The 15,033-nt window shown below is 44.2% G+C and overlaps 1 protein-coding gene across 7 annotated transcripts in view; it reads right to left on the bottom strand.

The window, feature by feature from the left end:
- Positions 1-1,893: 1,893 nt before the first annotated feature.
- KANK4 (KN motif and ankyrin repeat domains 4) overlaps positions 1,894-15,033 on the bottom strand; it is a 100,640-nt gene continuing 87,500 nt past the window's right edge. For all 7 annotated transcript variants that reach the window (XM_044300874.1, XM_044300873.1, XM_044300872.1 and 4 more), the window contains 2 exons: positions 9,978-10,178; positions 1,894-4,139 (listed from right to left, as the gene is read on the bottom strand). In XM_044300874.1, the coding sequence (XP_044156809.1) occupies positions 4,011-4,139; positions 9,978-10,178 (330 nt within the window). In that variant the 3' untranslated portion in view covers positions 1,894-4,010. The remainder of the gene's footprint in view (positions 4,140-9,977; positions 10,179-15,033) is intronic.

Genomic DNA, 15,033 nt, shown 5'->3' with positions numbered 1-15,033 from the left:
CGGAGTGACGTCGCCACAGGTCCTTTTCCTGCACACAGCAAAAAAGAAGACAGAAGAGAAGCCGGGCTGCGCGAGCAAGTGGATTAAGGTGAGTTTAATTATTTTATTTATTTTTTTAACCCCTCCAGCGCTATTGTACTATGCATTCTGTATTCAGAATGCTATTATTTTCCCTTATAACCATGTTAATAAGGGAAAATAATAATGATCGGATCTCCATCCCAATTGTCTCCTAGCAACCGTGCGTGAAAAATCGCACCGCATCCGCACTTGCTTGCGGATGCTTACGATTTTCACGCAGCCCCATTCACTTCTATGGGGCCTGCATTGCGTGAAAAACGCAGAATATAGAACATGCTGCGATTTTCATGCAACGCACAAGTGTTGAGTGAAAATCAGCGCTAGTGTGAACAGCCCCATAGAAATGAATGGGTCAGGATTCAGTGAAGGTGCAATGCGTTCAACACACGCATCGCATCCGCGCGGAATACTCGCCCGTGTGAAAGGGGCCTTATACTCCAGAGCTACACTCACTATTCTGCTGGTGCAGTCACTGTGTTCATACATTATATTACTAATTGGGAGTTACATCCTACATTATACACAGGGACCTTCCCTGGCAGAATAGTGAATGCAGGATTTAACTCGGGATCAGTACATGATATGTAATGTACAGTACAGACCAAAAGTTTGGACACACCTTCTCATTCAAAGAGTTTTCTTTATTTTCATGACTATGAAAATTGTAGATTCACACTGAAGGCATCAAAACTATGAATTAACACATGTGGAATTATATACATAACAAACAAGTGTGAAACAACTGAAAATATGTCATATTCTAGGTTCTTCAAAGTAGCCACCTTTTGCTTTGATTACTGCTTTGCACACTCTTGGCATTCTCTTGATGAGCTTCAAGAGGTAGTCACCTGAAATGGTCGTCCAACAGTCTTGCAGGAGTTCCCAGAGATGCTTAGCACTTGTTGGCCCTTTAGCCTTCACTCTGCGGTCATCTGGCGCAGCACCCCATCACTCTCCTTCATGGTCAAATAGCCCTTACTTTCACCCTGGGTTCACACCTGAGCGTTTCTGAGACACACGTTTTACGCACGTATTTGTCGCGCGTTTTTATCAATAGTAAACGCGCGTTTGTGTGATTGACTGCAGTGTTGTCCAATGAGTCTATGGCCAAACGCGCGACAAACGCCCCAAAAAAAGTTTAAGAACTTGTTTATGTGTCGGGCATTTTACAGCGCGTTCAAACGCGCTGTAAAATGCTCAAGTGTGAACCAGGGCCATAGGGAAGCAATGGTTTTCACGTGTTGAGCGTTTTACAGGGCGTTTGAACGCGCTGTAAAACGCTCAGGTGTGAACTTAGGGTCAAAGTTTTCCCAATTTTTCGGCTGACTGACCGACCTTCATTTCTTAAAGTAATGATGGCCACTCGTTTTTCTTTGCTTAGCTGCTTTTTTCTTGCCATAATACAAATTCTAACAGTCTATTCAGTAGGACTATCAGCTGTGTATCCACCTGACTTCTCCACAACGCAACTGATGGTCCCAACCCCATTTATAAGGCAAGAAATCCCACTTATTAAACCTGACAGGGCACACCTGTGAAGTGAAGACCATTTCAGGTGACTACCTCTTGAAGATCATCAAGAGAATGCCAAGAGTGTGCAAAGCAGTAATCAAAGCAAAAGGTGGCTACTTTGAAGAACCTAGAATATGACATTTTCAGTTGTTTCACACTTGTTTGTTATGTATATAATTCCACGTGTTAATTCAAAGTTTTGATGCCTTCAGTGTGAATCTACAATTTACATAGTCATGAAAATAAAAAATAAAGAAAACTCTTTGAATGAGAAGGTGTGTCCAAACTTCTGGTCTGTACTGTATGTACACAGTGACTGCACCAGCAGAATAGTGAGTGCAGCTCTGGAGTATAATACAGGATGTAACTCGGGATCAGTACAGGATAAGTAATCTATGTACACAGTGACTTTCATGTGGACTTATTCTATGTAATCTGTAAATTGATGGACATGCCCTTTAAGGAGAAGAGCTCACTCATCTGTAAATGCCACAATTGCTGAAATCTTAATCTTGCTTTTAACATTAAATTGAGTTCATTATAAGGATGCCGCTGCTCTCCATTTAGGAGTCTATTTCTGTCTTGGCTGAGAGGAGAACGTCTTGTAATCAGCTAAAATAAGACTGGCAGCATTTGTAACCGCGATGATCACCGGATGTGTTTGGCAGGATCAGCGCAATCTGTGCATTCGCCAGGGAATTGAAGTAAAACATTGTAATCCCCGCTGCGGTGAATAGCGCTGTGGCCCACATGTAAGGTGCCAGATACTTCGCTCTTTTACCCCTTAATTATATCCCTGGTAGATAAATACCTAACATTTTTAATACTGTGTAAAATTGCTAATGAGCAATAAACTCAGGTGTGAATACACTCTAAAGATACTTAAAGGGGATGTCCATTATAAGATAAACAAGGCTTATATCTTCTAGAAAAAGCCTGTGTCCTGGTTTCAGAAATTTTCAATTGGGTTCCGATGAGTCTATAAGGGGCGTGACTATCCCTGACAGAGTCTAAGGGGGTGATGGCACTGACCAGTCACATGTTCATGTGACCGGCCGATCCGCTATCAGGACAAAAGCGGTTCACAGTGTGTCCCTGGATAAGGTTTTGTGCTTTTTTTTTTTTTTTTTTTTTTTTTTTTTGTCTAGCTCCAGAATAAATCTGAATTCTGTGCTTACATTTTTGTGCTTCTGATTCTTAAAGGGGTACACACATTTTATGCATTTACAAAATATATCCAGATAGTTATGCCATAAATGCAGGTCTCTGTAGTGGAAGAATGCAGTATGCAACAGCTGGGATTTGGAGATTCTCTCTGTAGGTGAGGGTCCCCGCAGTGGCACCTTTGGCATACCCACAGGACTTAAGGTGGGAATACCCCTTTAAAGAGGGAAGAAAACAAACCCTGATTGATTCTGCTGTTTGGCCCCTGCAGCTCTGCCCGGTCAGGACCCTGTATCCTTCATCACTAGTCTGATGTGCTATAATATAAAAATAGTATACAGTATATATTATGTACACGGCAGCCATTTCTGCTCTCAGTGACTGTGTCCCGTAATTACAAACAGTGACATCATCCAGTGCTATGACATCATCATATCTTCTCTTAAAGGTCCCCAAGTGAGAGCACCAACATAAAAAGGGGTCATTTTGCAGACAGTTTCTTATGCACATTACATCATATCCCCCCTACTCAAAAAAACATGGCCAAAGGTATATTAAATTTGGCGCAAACGATTGGTGCAAATACATCTAAAACCATTAACCGAGGGGTAAGAAGAAGAAGACCCTTGTTATAGCGGTGGCAGAGCTATCAAAGGAATCTCTCAGTAAAGCCTCAGGCAGACGTCCATGGAACACTGTCCGTGAGATACCGGACTGGCATTGCAGGAGTGCACGGCCTCATTGGTCGCTATGACGCCGTGCGCTCCTGCCAGTCCGGTATCTCACGGACCGTGTTCCATGGACGTCTGCATGAGGCTTAAGTAATAAAGGGCGGGGTGAATACTTATTTAGTGAGAAATAACCAAAAAGTAGCAAAAGGGTAACAAAACAATTGTTGCATTTGCTACATTTTGCCTTCAGGCCGATTCATTCGCCTATAGGCATTTTTTTTGCAAATTGGGCCCCAATGCAAAAGTTCATTCGCCAAAAAGACAGCCTGTGAAAAAAAGGAGGCCAGAACTTACAAAAATTTGCCAACCCCCAAAAAGCAAAAAATTAGCATTTAAAAAAAAATAAAAAATGTGCCCCTGCTATAAGGATACCATTATTCCTGTAGAAGTCAAGCCCGGCGTGTGAGACCCCTGGCAGCGGAAAGCAGGCCATATACACATATTTGGAATAGTTGAGTGTAGAGATGGATGATATCCGCTGTGAACGCTCAGAAGAATGAGTCTTTTGTCCTCCATACTTGTTTACAATGAGCCTCCTTCTCCCGTGTCAGTGGAGGGGCAGGGACGGCGGTGCTCTGTGTGGGCTTGTAGAAGTTCTGCAATCTCACTGTGGGCGGAATCCAGCACAATAGACAAAGCCGAGTTACCAGCCTGTTCCAAAAAGACAACAAAAAAACACAAGATCAAGGTTAGTTATAAAAGACCTGAAAGGTATGTCATGAAGAGGTTGTAAACGAGGCCTCGCCACAAAGTCTGAACGCCCAGGTGCAAAAATTCCGCCAAATAGGTTGGCATGATCTGCAAGATGCAGCAGAGCTGAGATTGTAATTAAGTTCAGACTTGGTTCTTTGCTGCAGGTACATGATCAATAATGGTCCCACCAATCTGAAGAATGTGATTCCTGAGACTATGGAGTGACGAGTTATAGTCACACACGTGCGCTGCTGCTCCGTGCAACTCTATGGTACTGCCGAAGATCGCTGATTAAAGCTCTTACTAACTTATGGTCAAATCCACCTAAAACAAATGAAGAAACTTTGCAAAAAGTCTTCATCAAGCAAAAAAAAAAAAAACTGCCGATTTGTGTCTACAGCTCCTATGAAGAACTATGTGTTTCCAAACTTTCCATGGTAACGGACTACAAACTCTAATCCTGCAGTGATATTCCATTCCACTGTCCACCACTTCTGGTAGGTGATGGTGAAGCAGAGTAAGGCCTCATGCACACGACCGTGGTTTTGGTCCACGTGATGGTGAAGCAGAGTAAGGCCTCATGCACACAACCGTGGTTTTGGTCCACGTTTTTTGAAAATCAGATGCGGACCCATTCATTTCAAGATGCAGACAGCGCACCGTGTGCTATCCGGACGTCTGTTCCGTGGTCCCGCAAAAAAAAAATAGAACGTGTCGTATTATTGTCCATTTTGCAGACAAAAATAGGCATTTCTTACAGAGGGCAGGGCGTACCGTTCTGCAAAATGCTGAACGCACACAACTGGTATCCGAATTTTGTGGATATGCAATTTGCGGACTGCAAAAACAGCTATTGCCATGTGTATGAGGCCTTAGGCTAATCTGCTCTTCAGCTTCTGAGGGAGCTGTAATGATGGCCATATTGCTTGACACCCAGCTCTTCCTTAAGTGTACTTTCATTTCACATTAGCGGCAGTGGAGTCAATGGGGACAGAGCGACAGTCCAGGGGCGCACGTGAACTAGCGGCAGGACGGATCTGACAGGCTGTTCACCCGCAGAACTCCCCTGCCGCTAGTGTGAAACTAGACTAAGCATATACAGGTCCTTCTCAAAAAATTAGCATATTGTGATAAAGTTCATTATTTTCTGTAATGTACTGATAAACATTAGACTTTCATATATTTTAGATTCATTACACACAACTGAAGTAGTTCAAGCCTTTTATTGTTTTAATATTGATGATTTTGGCATACAGATCATGAAAACCCAAAATCCCTATCTCAAAAAATTAGCATATCATGAAAAGGTTCTCTAAACGAGCTATTAACCTAATCATCTGAATCAACTAATTAACTCTAAACACCTGCAAAAGATTCCTGAGGCTTTTAAAAACTCCCAGCCTGGTTCATTACTCAAAACCGCAATCATGGGTAAGACTGCCGACCTGACTGCTGTCCAGAAGTCCATCACTGACACCCTCAAGCAAGAGGGTAAGACACAGAAAGACATGTCTGAAGGAATAGGCTGTTCCCAGAGTGCTGTATCAAGGCCCCTCAGTGGGAAGTCTGTGGGAAGGAAAAAGTGTGGCAGAAAACGCTGCACAACGAGAAGAGGTGACCGGACCCTGAGGAAGATTGTGGAGAAGGACCGATTCCAGACCTTGGGGGACCTGCGATAGCAGTGGACTGAGTCTGGAGTAGAAACATCCAGAGCCACCGTGTATAGGTGTGTGCAGTAAATGGGCTACAGGTGCCGCATTCCCCAGGTCAAGACACTTTTGAACCAGAAACAGCGGCAGAAGCGCCTGACCTGGTCTACAGAGAAGCAGCACTGGACTGTTGTATGTCATTCGGAAATCAAGGTGCCAGAGTCTGGAGGAAGACTGGGGAGAGGGAAATGCCAAAATGCCTGAAGTCCAGTGTCAAGTCCCCACAGTCAGTGATGGTCTGGGGTGCCATGTCAGCTGCTGGTGTTGGTCCACTGTGTTTTATCAAGGGCAGGGTCAATGCAGCTAGCTATCAGGAGATTTTGGAGCACTTCATGCTTCCATCTGCTGAAAAGCTTTATGGAGATGAAGATTTCATTTTTCAGCACGACCTGGCACCTGCTCACAGTGCCAAAACCACTGGTAAATGGTTTACTGACCATGGTATTACTGTGCTCAATTGGCCTGCCAACTCTCCTGACCTGAACCCCATAGAGAATCTGTGGGATATTGGGAGGAGAAAGTTGAGAGACGCAAGACCCAACACTCTGGATGAGCTTAAGGCCGCTATCGAAGCATCCTGGGCCTCCATAACACCTCAGCAGTGCCACAGGCTGATTGCCTCCATGCCACGCCGCATTGAAGCATCCTGGGCCTCCATAACACCTCAGCAGTGCCACAGGCTGATTGCCTCCATGCCACGCCGCATTGAAGCAGTCATTTCTGCAAAAGGATTCTCGACCAAGTATTGAGTGCATAACTGAACATAATTATTTGAAGGTTTACTTTTTTTGCATTAAAAACACTTTTCTTTTATTGGTCGGATGAAATATGCTAATTTTTTGAGATAGGAAATTGGGGTTTTCATGAGCTGTATGCCAAAATCATCAATATTAAAACAATAAAAGGCTTGCACTACTTCAGTTGTGTGTAATGAATCTAAAATATATGAAAGTCTAATGTTTATCAGCACATTACAGAAAATAATGAACTTTATCACAATATGCTAATTTTTTTAGAAGGACCTGTATAAGTAAAACATGGCTGAACAGACATCTGTAAGGCTCCTTGCAGACGAGTGTGTCCAGATTAGGTCCGGAATGCGTCCCGGGTGCATTGCGGGAGTAGGTACCCAATTGCAGTCAGTTTTGACTGCGATTGCGTTCCGTTGTTCAGTTTTTATTGCGCGGGTGCAATGTGTTTTTCACGCGCGTGATCATAAACTGAATGTGGTACCCAGACCCCAACTTCTTCACTGAAGTTCAGGTTTGGGTTCGGTGTTCTGTAGATGTAATTATTTTCCCTTATAACATGGTCACTGAGCTCATCACATGGTCCAATCACACGGTACATCATCACGGTGATGGACCATGTGATGTGACGTCACCACAGGTCCTTTAGCCGCCAGCTCATGATTGAAAGTCACCGCTCATGTGCACAGCCCCATAGAATGGAATGGGTCCGGATTCAGTGCGGGTGCAATGCGTTCACCTCAAGCATTGCACCCACGCGGAAAACTCGCCCGTGTGAAAGGGGCCTAAGAACGGCAATGTGAAACAAGAGATCAAAAATCGGATGGATAGACTATGGCTTGATCCTAGAAACTTTTTAAAATAATTTATTTACCCCGAAAAGTTGACGTTACAAATAAGAACAGAAGGCGGCTACATGCACACGAACGTATTTTTGTTTCCGTGTCCGTTCCGTTTATTTTGCGGATAGGATGCGGTTCCATTCATTCAAATGGGTCTGCAAAAAATGTGGACAGCACACCGTGTGCTGTCCGCATCCGTTGCCCCGCAAAAAAATATTAACCTGTCCTATTCTTGTCCGTTTTGCGGACAAAAATAGGCATTGTTACAATGAAACTGCAAAAAAATAAAAATAATGATGACATACAGACGTCATCTGTTTTGTTTTTGCAGATCCGCAATTTGCGGACTGCAAAACACATACGGTCGTGTGCATGTAGCCGAAGTTGTAGAAAGATATGAGAGGATCCATCCGGATGATGTTTACTTTGGCTGTGGAGTATCTGCAGCTTCTGCCAGGCTGATGCCAGCGGACACATGCCGGGCATACCAGGCTTATCTCAGATTTATATGCCAGGGACGTGATGGAGGCATGAGTACAGATAGAGATCTGCGGGCGCAGCTCTACATCATGTGATAAGCCGCACAGTATACACAGAGGTGAAGGTGTGAAATGTCCTGGCATCCCAGAGCGGCCGTGCACGGTGGGAGTTGTGGTATGTGAAATAATCTGGAATTCCATCATTTGCTCAGTTTTGGCCGACTCTTGTCAAATATGATAAAGTTCAGAGCTGAGGCCGTGTAGATGGGGGGACTGGCTTGGCCAGGATGGGTGGTCTTCTGTACATTACAGAGGCCTGAACTGAAGGGGGATCAGACACCTCAGTCATAACTATTAGGAGCATTCATACGGCCGTGTCCATTTTGCAGATCCGCAAACCATGGCACCAGCCGTATGCAGGCCCACTGACTTCAATGGGTCCGCAATCCAGCCACACATGTCCTACTTTTAGTTGTGTGGGGGTGCAGACGTGGAAGAAAACAGAGGGCTTCAGGGTCCGTGCCGCAAGAGATAGGACATGTCCTATCTTTGGCTGCATCTTGCGGATCCATTTAAGTCTACGGGTCTGCACTGTGATGGGGGGTGCAAACGTCTAGTGTCCGTGGTTTGCAGATCTGCAAAACGGACATGGTCGTCGCACGGTAGTGTGAATGCAGCCTTTTTGCCATATAAACAGAAGACACAAGGCTCTGACAGATCTGTTACATGATGGACACCAACGGTCTGTTGGGGTCCATGTAGTTCAGAGCAGGTAAGTATCCCCCAAATATCTAAGTACAGCAATCTTAGCTTAAGGCCTCATGCACACGGCCATTGTGTGGCCGTTCCGTGCATTAGGGACTGCAATTTGTGGTCCCCAATGCACGGGCAACATTCGTGTGGCAGTCGGGATGGATTGAGACCCATACAACTTGAATGGGTCCGTGATCCGTCCACACCGTAAAAAAATAGAACATGTTCAAGTGAATGGGTCCGCGTTTGTGATGCAGGGAGCACATGGCCGGTGCCACAATACTTTGCATTGTATTTATTTAGAGCTTAAAAACATTTTTTAAATTGGTCTTTATTAAAGATATGGAGCCGTTTTCTCTGTATATGGCGGAGATGCTCTCATAGCAGGATCTTAGTTTTCTCTCTCTTCCGTCAGGCAGCTCACCTGAAGGGCTCCTCCTCTCTGACATTATAAACACTCACTATAGCTCAGTTCTTATATTACATTAGAGATAAAGGATATTAGACAACACACAAAGTGAAAGTACCATTCACAGAGCTAGACAAACAGTTAACCCTTTGTGACGAAACGACTCAATATTTTTAAGAAAGATAAATTTAGCTAAAAATGAGTAAAATGTAATTATAAAAAAAAACACCTCAGAAGGTGCACATAGCCTCTAAATCTCTGTGAATAATCTGCAGCAGTACAAACCAGCGGTGCAACTGCAGACAGTACAGGTCATTTAATTACTACTCCTACTGATAAGAGTACTCCTACAACTAATATTACACAGACTACTACCACTACTACAAATAGTACAACTATTACTACTTATAAGGCCTCCTGCACACGAACGTGAGCGCCCCGTGGCCGCAATACACAAACACCGACGGTGTGCTGTCTGCATTTTTTGCGGACCAATTGAAATTAATGGGTCCACATACTATCCGCAAAACAAAATACGTTTGTGTGCATGAGGCCTTAGACTACTACTAGAATTATTGCTGATAAGACTACTCCTATATAACTATTGCTACTACTATTACAAATACTACTATTTCTGCTACCGTTACTATTACTACAATGACTGGCGTTATTTGTTGCTCTCCACTCCTCATGGACTCCCCTCAGCCTGCACTACCTAATTATTACAGGTATGTGGCGGTATTTTTGACTGACCCTGGTGCTGCTGGCCTCTACCTCTATGATTTCCACTGTGTGTGTAATTTGGGGCAGTTCCGTGCACCTCCGCGGACAGGAGACCATGCGGCTCCTCGTTACCTTATCCGTCAGCTCCACATCACAGTCTGGATGAGATATGAGGAGCTTCACAATTTCCAGGTTTCCCACTTGGCAGGCGATTATCAGAGCGGTTTCTCCATCCTCGGCAGCCAGGTTAACATCTGCCCCACAGTCCAGCAGGACCTTTACCATGTCCGAGCGCCCGTGGCTGACCCCGAGCATCAGTGCCGTCTGTCCTCCCTGCAACATCCCAAAGAAAAAAAAAGAATTAAAATTCCTCATATTTCCAAAAGCCTCTTCCGGTTTCATGCACACGTCGAGGACTATCAGGCTGTATAAGGAAACGTTCTGCCGCTTTGTTACTTTGTGTTTTCATTTCTCCCTGTTCTGTAGTGGACACATTGTTTACACCTAAAGCTGTCCTGTCATGGGTGCAGACCTCGTGTCAGTGTGTCAGAGCGCTCTCTTGTCACCAGCTCTGCACTTAGCTGGAAATGCTCAGGACGAGCCTCTTAATATCAACAAGAATGCTTCCATTTCTGACAGCAAGCAGAGATCTTGAAATTGTATCTTTTGCAACCCCAATTGAAATGAATGGGTCCATCTTGAAATGCAATTTTAATACAAAGTATATTAGAACGTCACTATAGTAGAGACATCTAGTGTGGGAGGGGGGAACTCTTCCATGGGTAAGACTTTTTGGTGACATCATCGTGAATACATTGACATGAAGCGGTGGTGGACACAATGCTCCAGTGTCTGAACTTTCCATCCAATCTGTGTAGTTACTGTCACTATTCATATCACAGCTGGACGGACAGAAGGAAAGTTCTGCTCCAGATTCACACTTGTCTGATGATGTCACAGTCTTAGGCCGGGTTCACACCTATGTTGTGAACTCCAGCGCTCTGTATCCTGTGTATATGATGGCTTTTGGTCGGACAAAAACACTACATGCAGGATTTTTTGCCTAGCCGAAAGCTGACCTCTGTGTCGGAAAGTGGCCAGATCCCATTATAGTGAATGCTGATCCTGCGGTGCAGTGACCTCCGGCAGCGCAGATGTGAAAGCGGCCTTACTGACACAGTCTTGCAGCCTCTTTATGCGCAAATAAGGGCACTGAGTTCCGTCCTAGGGGCTCAATACCGGAAAAGAACTGATCAGTTTTATCCCCATGCATTCTGAATGGAGAGAAATCCGTTCAGGATGCATCAGGATGTCTTCAGTTCAGTCACTGAACGGCGTTTTGGACGGAGTCAATACCGCAGCATGCTGCGGTATTCTCTTTCCAAAATTCCAGATCAGTTGCCGGAATGGCAGATTCGGCATTAATTTACATTGAAATGTATTAGTGCCGGATCCGGCATTAAAAATACCGGAATACCGGATCCGTCCTTCAGGTCTGCGCATGCAAAATAAATAGAAACAGATCAGTTTGTCCGTATGACAAACGGAGAGACAGATCCGTCCTGGCAATGCATTTGTGAGACTGATCCGCATCTGCACCCATCTACAAATGGTATCCATTTGCATGCAGATTGCCCGATCCGGCAGGCAGTTCCGGCGACGGAATTGCTTGCCGGATCACTCTGCCGCAAGTGTGAAAGTAGCCTAAGGCTGCAACACACACGAGAGAGCTGCTGAATGAGCTCGTCCCCACCAGCTCCACCGCACGGTTTTTACAGGTGAAACACATTTATTTGAGATGTTTTACCTGTAATAACATATCACAAGAGCGCAACAATTCACAGTAAAAGTCCATGCATTTTTACCGTAATTATATTAATTTCAATAGGGAGGGAAATCCTCTGGCAGCTACAAAGTATGGGGCATATTAAAACTGCCACCGGAAGGAGTCGGCAGACTACAAGGCTAGGTCTACACGATGACATTTTGTTGCACCAATGTCGCGCGACAATTTTTATAATGGCAGTCTATGGTGTTGCACTGCAACATGCTGCGACTGCGACGCGACAGTCGCAGAAAACCCATTCCAGATGCGTCACAGTCGCAGCATGTCACATGTTGCAGTGCGACACCATAGACTGCCATTATAAAAATTGTTGCGCGACATTGGTGCAACAAAATGTTGTGCGACAAATGTTGCAGTGTAGTTGTGCCCTATCCCAAATGTTGTCGTGTAGCCTTTGCCTAAATTGAGGATTGTGTTACCTGCTTTCAATAGGAGTCAAGTTTTCTGCACCGGAATACCCCTTTAATTAAGATTTGTCAGCTGGCAGAGGTACAGAGGTAACATTTTCACCTAGGCCAACATGCTTGGGGGACACAGAAGAATTTCCTCTGCAATCCCCAGACGCCATTCCTGCTGCCTTTGTCACCTACAAGCCGGTGCTGCATGTAAAGTGCGGTGCCAATCACACGCATACATGTGCCAAAGGATAGTACAGAGGCTGTCCTGCCAATAATCAGCTAGGGGCGCCCAAGTCACCCTTTTATGCATGCACGCTGCCACTCCATTCATTCTCTACGAGACTGATGGGGATAGACGAGTGCGGCTCTCGGCCTCTTTAAGGCTGCACAGATCTGAGCCGTCTGCGCTCCAGATTCAGTCTGTTAGGATATATTCACACATATAGTAGATTTGTTGTAGACATTTCTGCCACTGTCCCATAATTTCCTCTAAAACTCTGGGCGAACAGAAGTCAGGCAGATGTTTACTGACACTTACAGTTGCAAAAAAAAAGTATGTGAACCCTTTGGAATGATATGGATTTCTGCACAAATTGGTCATAAAATGTGATCTGATCTTCATCTAAGTCACAGCAATAGACAATCACAGTCTGCTTAAACTAATAACACACAAAGAATTAAATGTTACCATGTTTTTATTGAACACACCATGTAAACATTCACAGTGCAGGTGGAAAAAGTATATGAACCGCTAGAGACTAGACTAATGACATCTCCAAGAGCTAATTGGAGTGAGGTGTCAGCCAAATGGAGTCCAATCAATGAGATGAGATTGGAGGTGTTGGTTACAGCTGCCCTATAAAACACACACCAGTTCTGGGTTTGCTTTTCACAAGAAGCATTGCCTGATGTGAATGATGCCTCGCACAAAAGAGCTCTCAGAAGACCTACGATTAAGCCTTGCTGTTCATCAGTCTACGGTAAGACAAATTGTCTATAAATGGAGAAAGTTCAGCACTGCATAGAAGTAAATCAACAACAGTTACAGAAGCTCAACAGAAGATGGGTGTTTCAACAGGACAACGACCCAAAGCATAGAAGCAAATCAACAACAGAATGGCTTAAACAGAAGAAAATCCGCCTTCTGGAGCGGCCCAGTCAGAGTCCTGACCTCAACCCGATTGGGGTGCTGTGGCATGACCTCAAGAAAGCGATTCACACCAGACATCCCAAGAATATTGCTGAACTGAAACAGTTCTGTAAAGAGGATCGGTCAAGAATTACTCCTGACCGTTGTGCACGTCTGATCTGCAACTACAGGAAACGTTTGGTTGAAGTTATTGCTGCCAAAGGAGGTTCAACCAGTTAATAAATCCAAGGGTTCACATACTTTTTCCACCTGCACTGTGAATGGTTACATGGTGTGTTCAATAAGAACATGGTAACATTTAATTCTTTGTGTGTTATTAGGTTAAGCAGACTGTGATTGTCTATTGTTGTGACTTAGATGAAGATCAGATCACATTTTATGACCAATTTGTGCAGAAATCCATATCATTCCAAAGGGTTCACATATTTTCTTGCAACTGTACATGGAATCTGGTGTGGTTTTAATAATCTGTTTCCATTTAAAGGGGTTGTCCAGGATTAGAAAACCATGGCAGCTTTCTACCGGAACCATCTGTCGCAGGCTATGTGTGTGGTATTGCAGCCTAACCTCATTCACTTTACTGGAGCTGAGCTCCAATACCAGACTAGACCTGAGGGCAGGAATGGCGCTGTTTATTGAATCAGCCATATTTATTCCAAACCCTGGACAATCCTTTGTTTTTTAAATCCGATCATTTTTATTAAGATTTTTTTTAAATACAGAAATAGAAAAGAAACCCATTTAAAAGGATGTTCCTTTGGACTATATTGGGGCTGATTTGCCAAAAGAAAGGAACTCTTCATAGTACCCCTCAACGTACCTTGTCAAAAGGGTCCCCCCCCAGGGTTAAGGTGGTTATAGGATATATAGAAAAGAAATCCCAGCGGGCGCTTTATCTTTAATTCATGTATCCTTTATTTCATCTCTGTAACAATGTAACAATGGACGCGTTTCGGCCCGTCCAGCCTTCGTCAGCTCAGCCTAAACGCGTCCATTGTTACAGAGATGAAATAAAGGATACATGAATTAAAGATCAAACGCCTGCTGGGACTTCTTTGCTACATTGTGGATTTCTTCCTTCCTGTATGGGCGTCCCACAAGGTTGAAAGTGCTGACCGCTCTTGACTACGAGTTATAGGATATATGGCTGGTGGAACCCCCAGCCATCCGCTGTAATCTAGTCAGGAGACACAGCAGCAAGTGCTCATTTTCTCTACAGCGCCACCACATGGCAAAAAAAAGCAGACTACATGGTGATAATATGGTGAAATATACACCAAATACACTAATAAGTTATACAGTCCTGATCAAAAGTTTAAGACCACTTGAAAAATGGCAAAAAATCCTATTTAGCATGGCTGGATCTTAACAAGGTTCCAAGTAGAGCTTCAACATGCAACAAGAAGAAATGGGAGTGAGACAAAACATTTTTTGAGCATTCAATTTAATGAAAACAACGAATAAACTGAAACAGGCTGTTTTTCAGCTGATCAAAAGTTTAGGACCACACCTCCCAAAAAAAACTAAACCCCCCCAAAACAGAAATCCAACTTCCAAACATGAACTCAGTAATGAGTAGCTCCGCCGTTCTTGTTTCGGCATGCTTGATGCAAGCGTTTCCATGAGGTGAGTGGGAACATTTCTCCAAGTGGTGAAGACGGCCGCACGAAGGCCATCTACTGCCTGGAACTGTTGTCCATTTTTGTAAACTTCCCTTGCCATCCATCCCCAAAGGTTCTCAATTGGATTTAGATCAGGGGAACATGCAGGATGGGCCAAAAGAGTGATGTTATT

The sequence above is a fragment of the Bufo gargarizans genome, chromosome 7 (genome assembly GCF_014858855.1).
Source record: "Bufo gargarizans isolate SCDJY-AF-19 chromosome 7, ASM1485885v1, whole genome shotgun sequence".
Lineage (NCBI taxonomy): Eukaryota > Metazoa > Chordata > Amphibia > Anura > Bufonidae > Bufo > Bufo gargarizans.
Note: the sequence above shows the minus strand (reverse complement) of the source record. Positions and strands in the feature narration are given on the sequence as shown.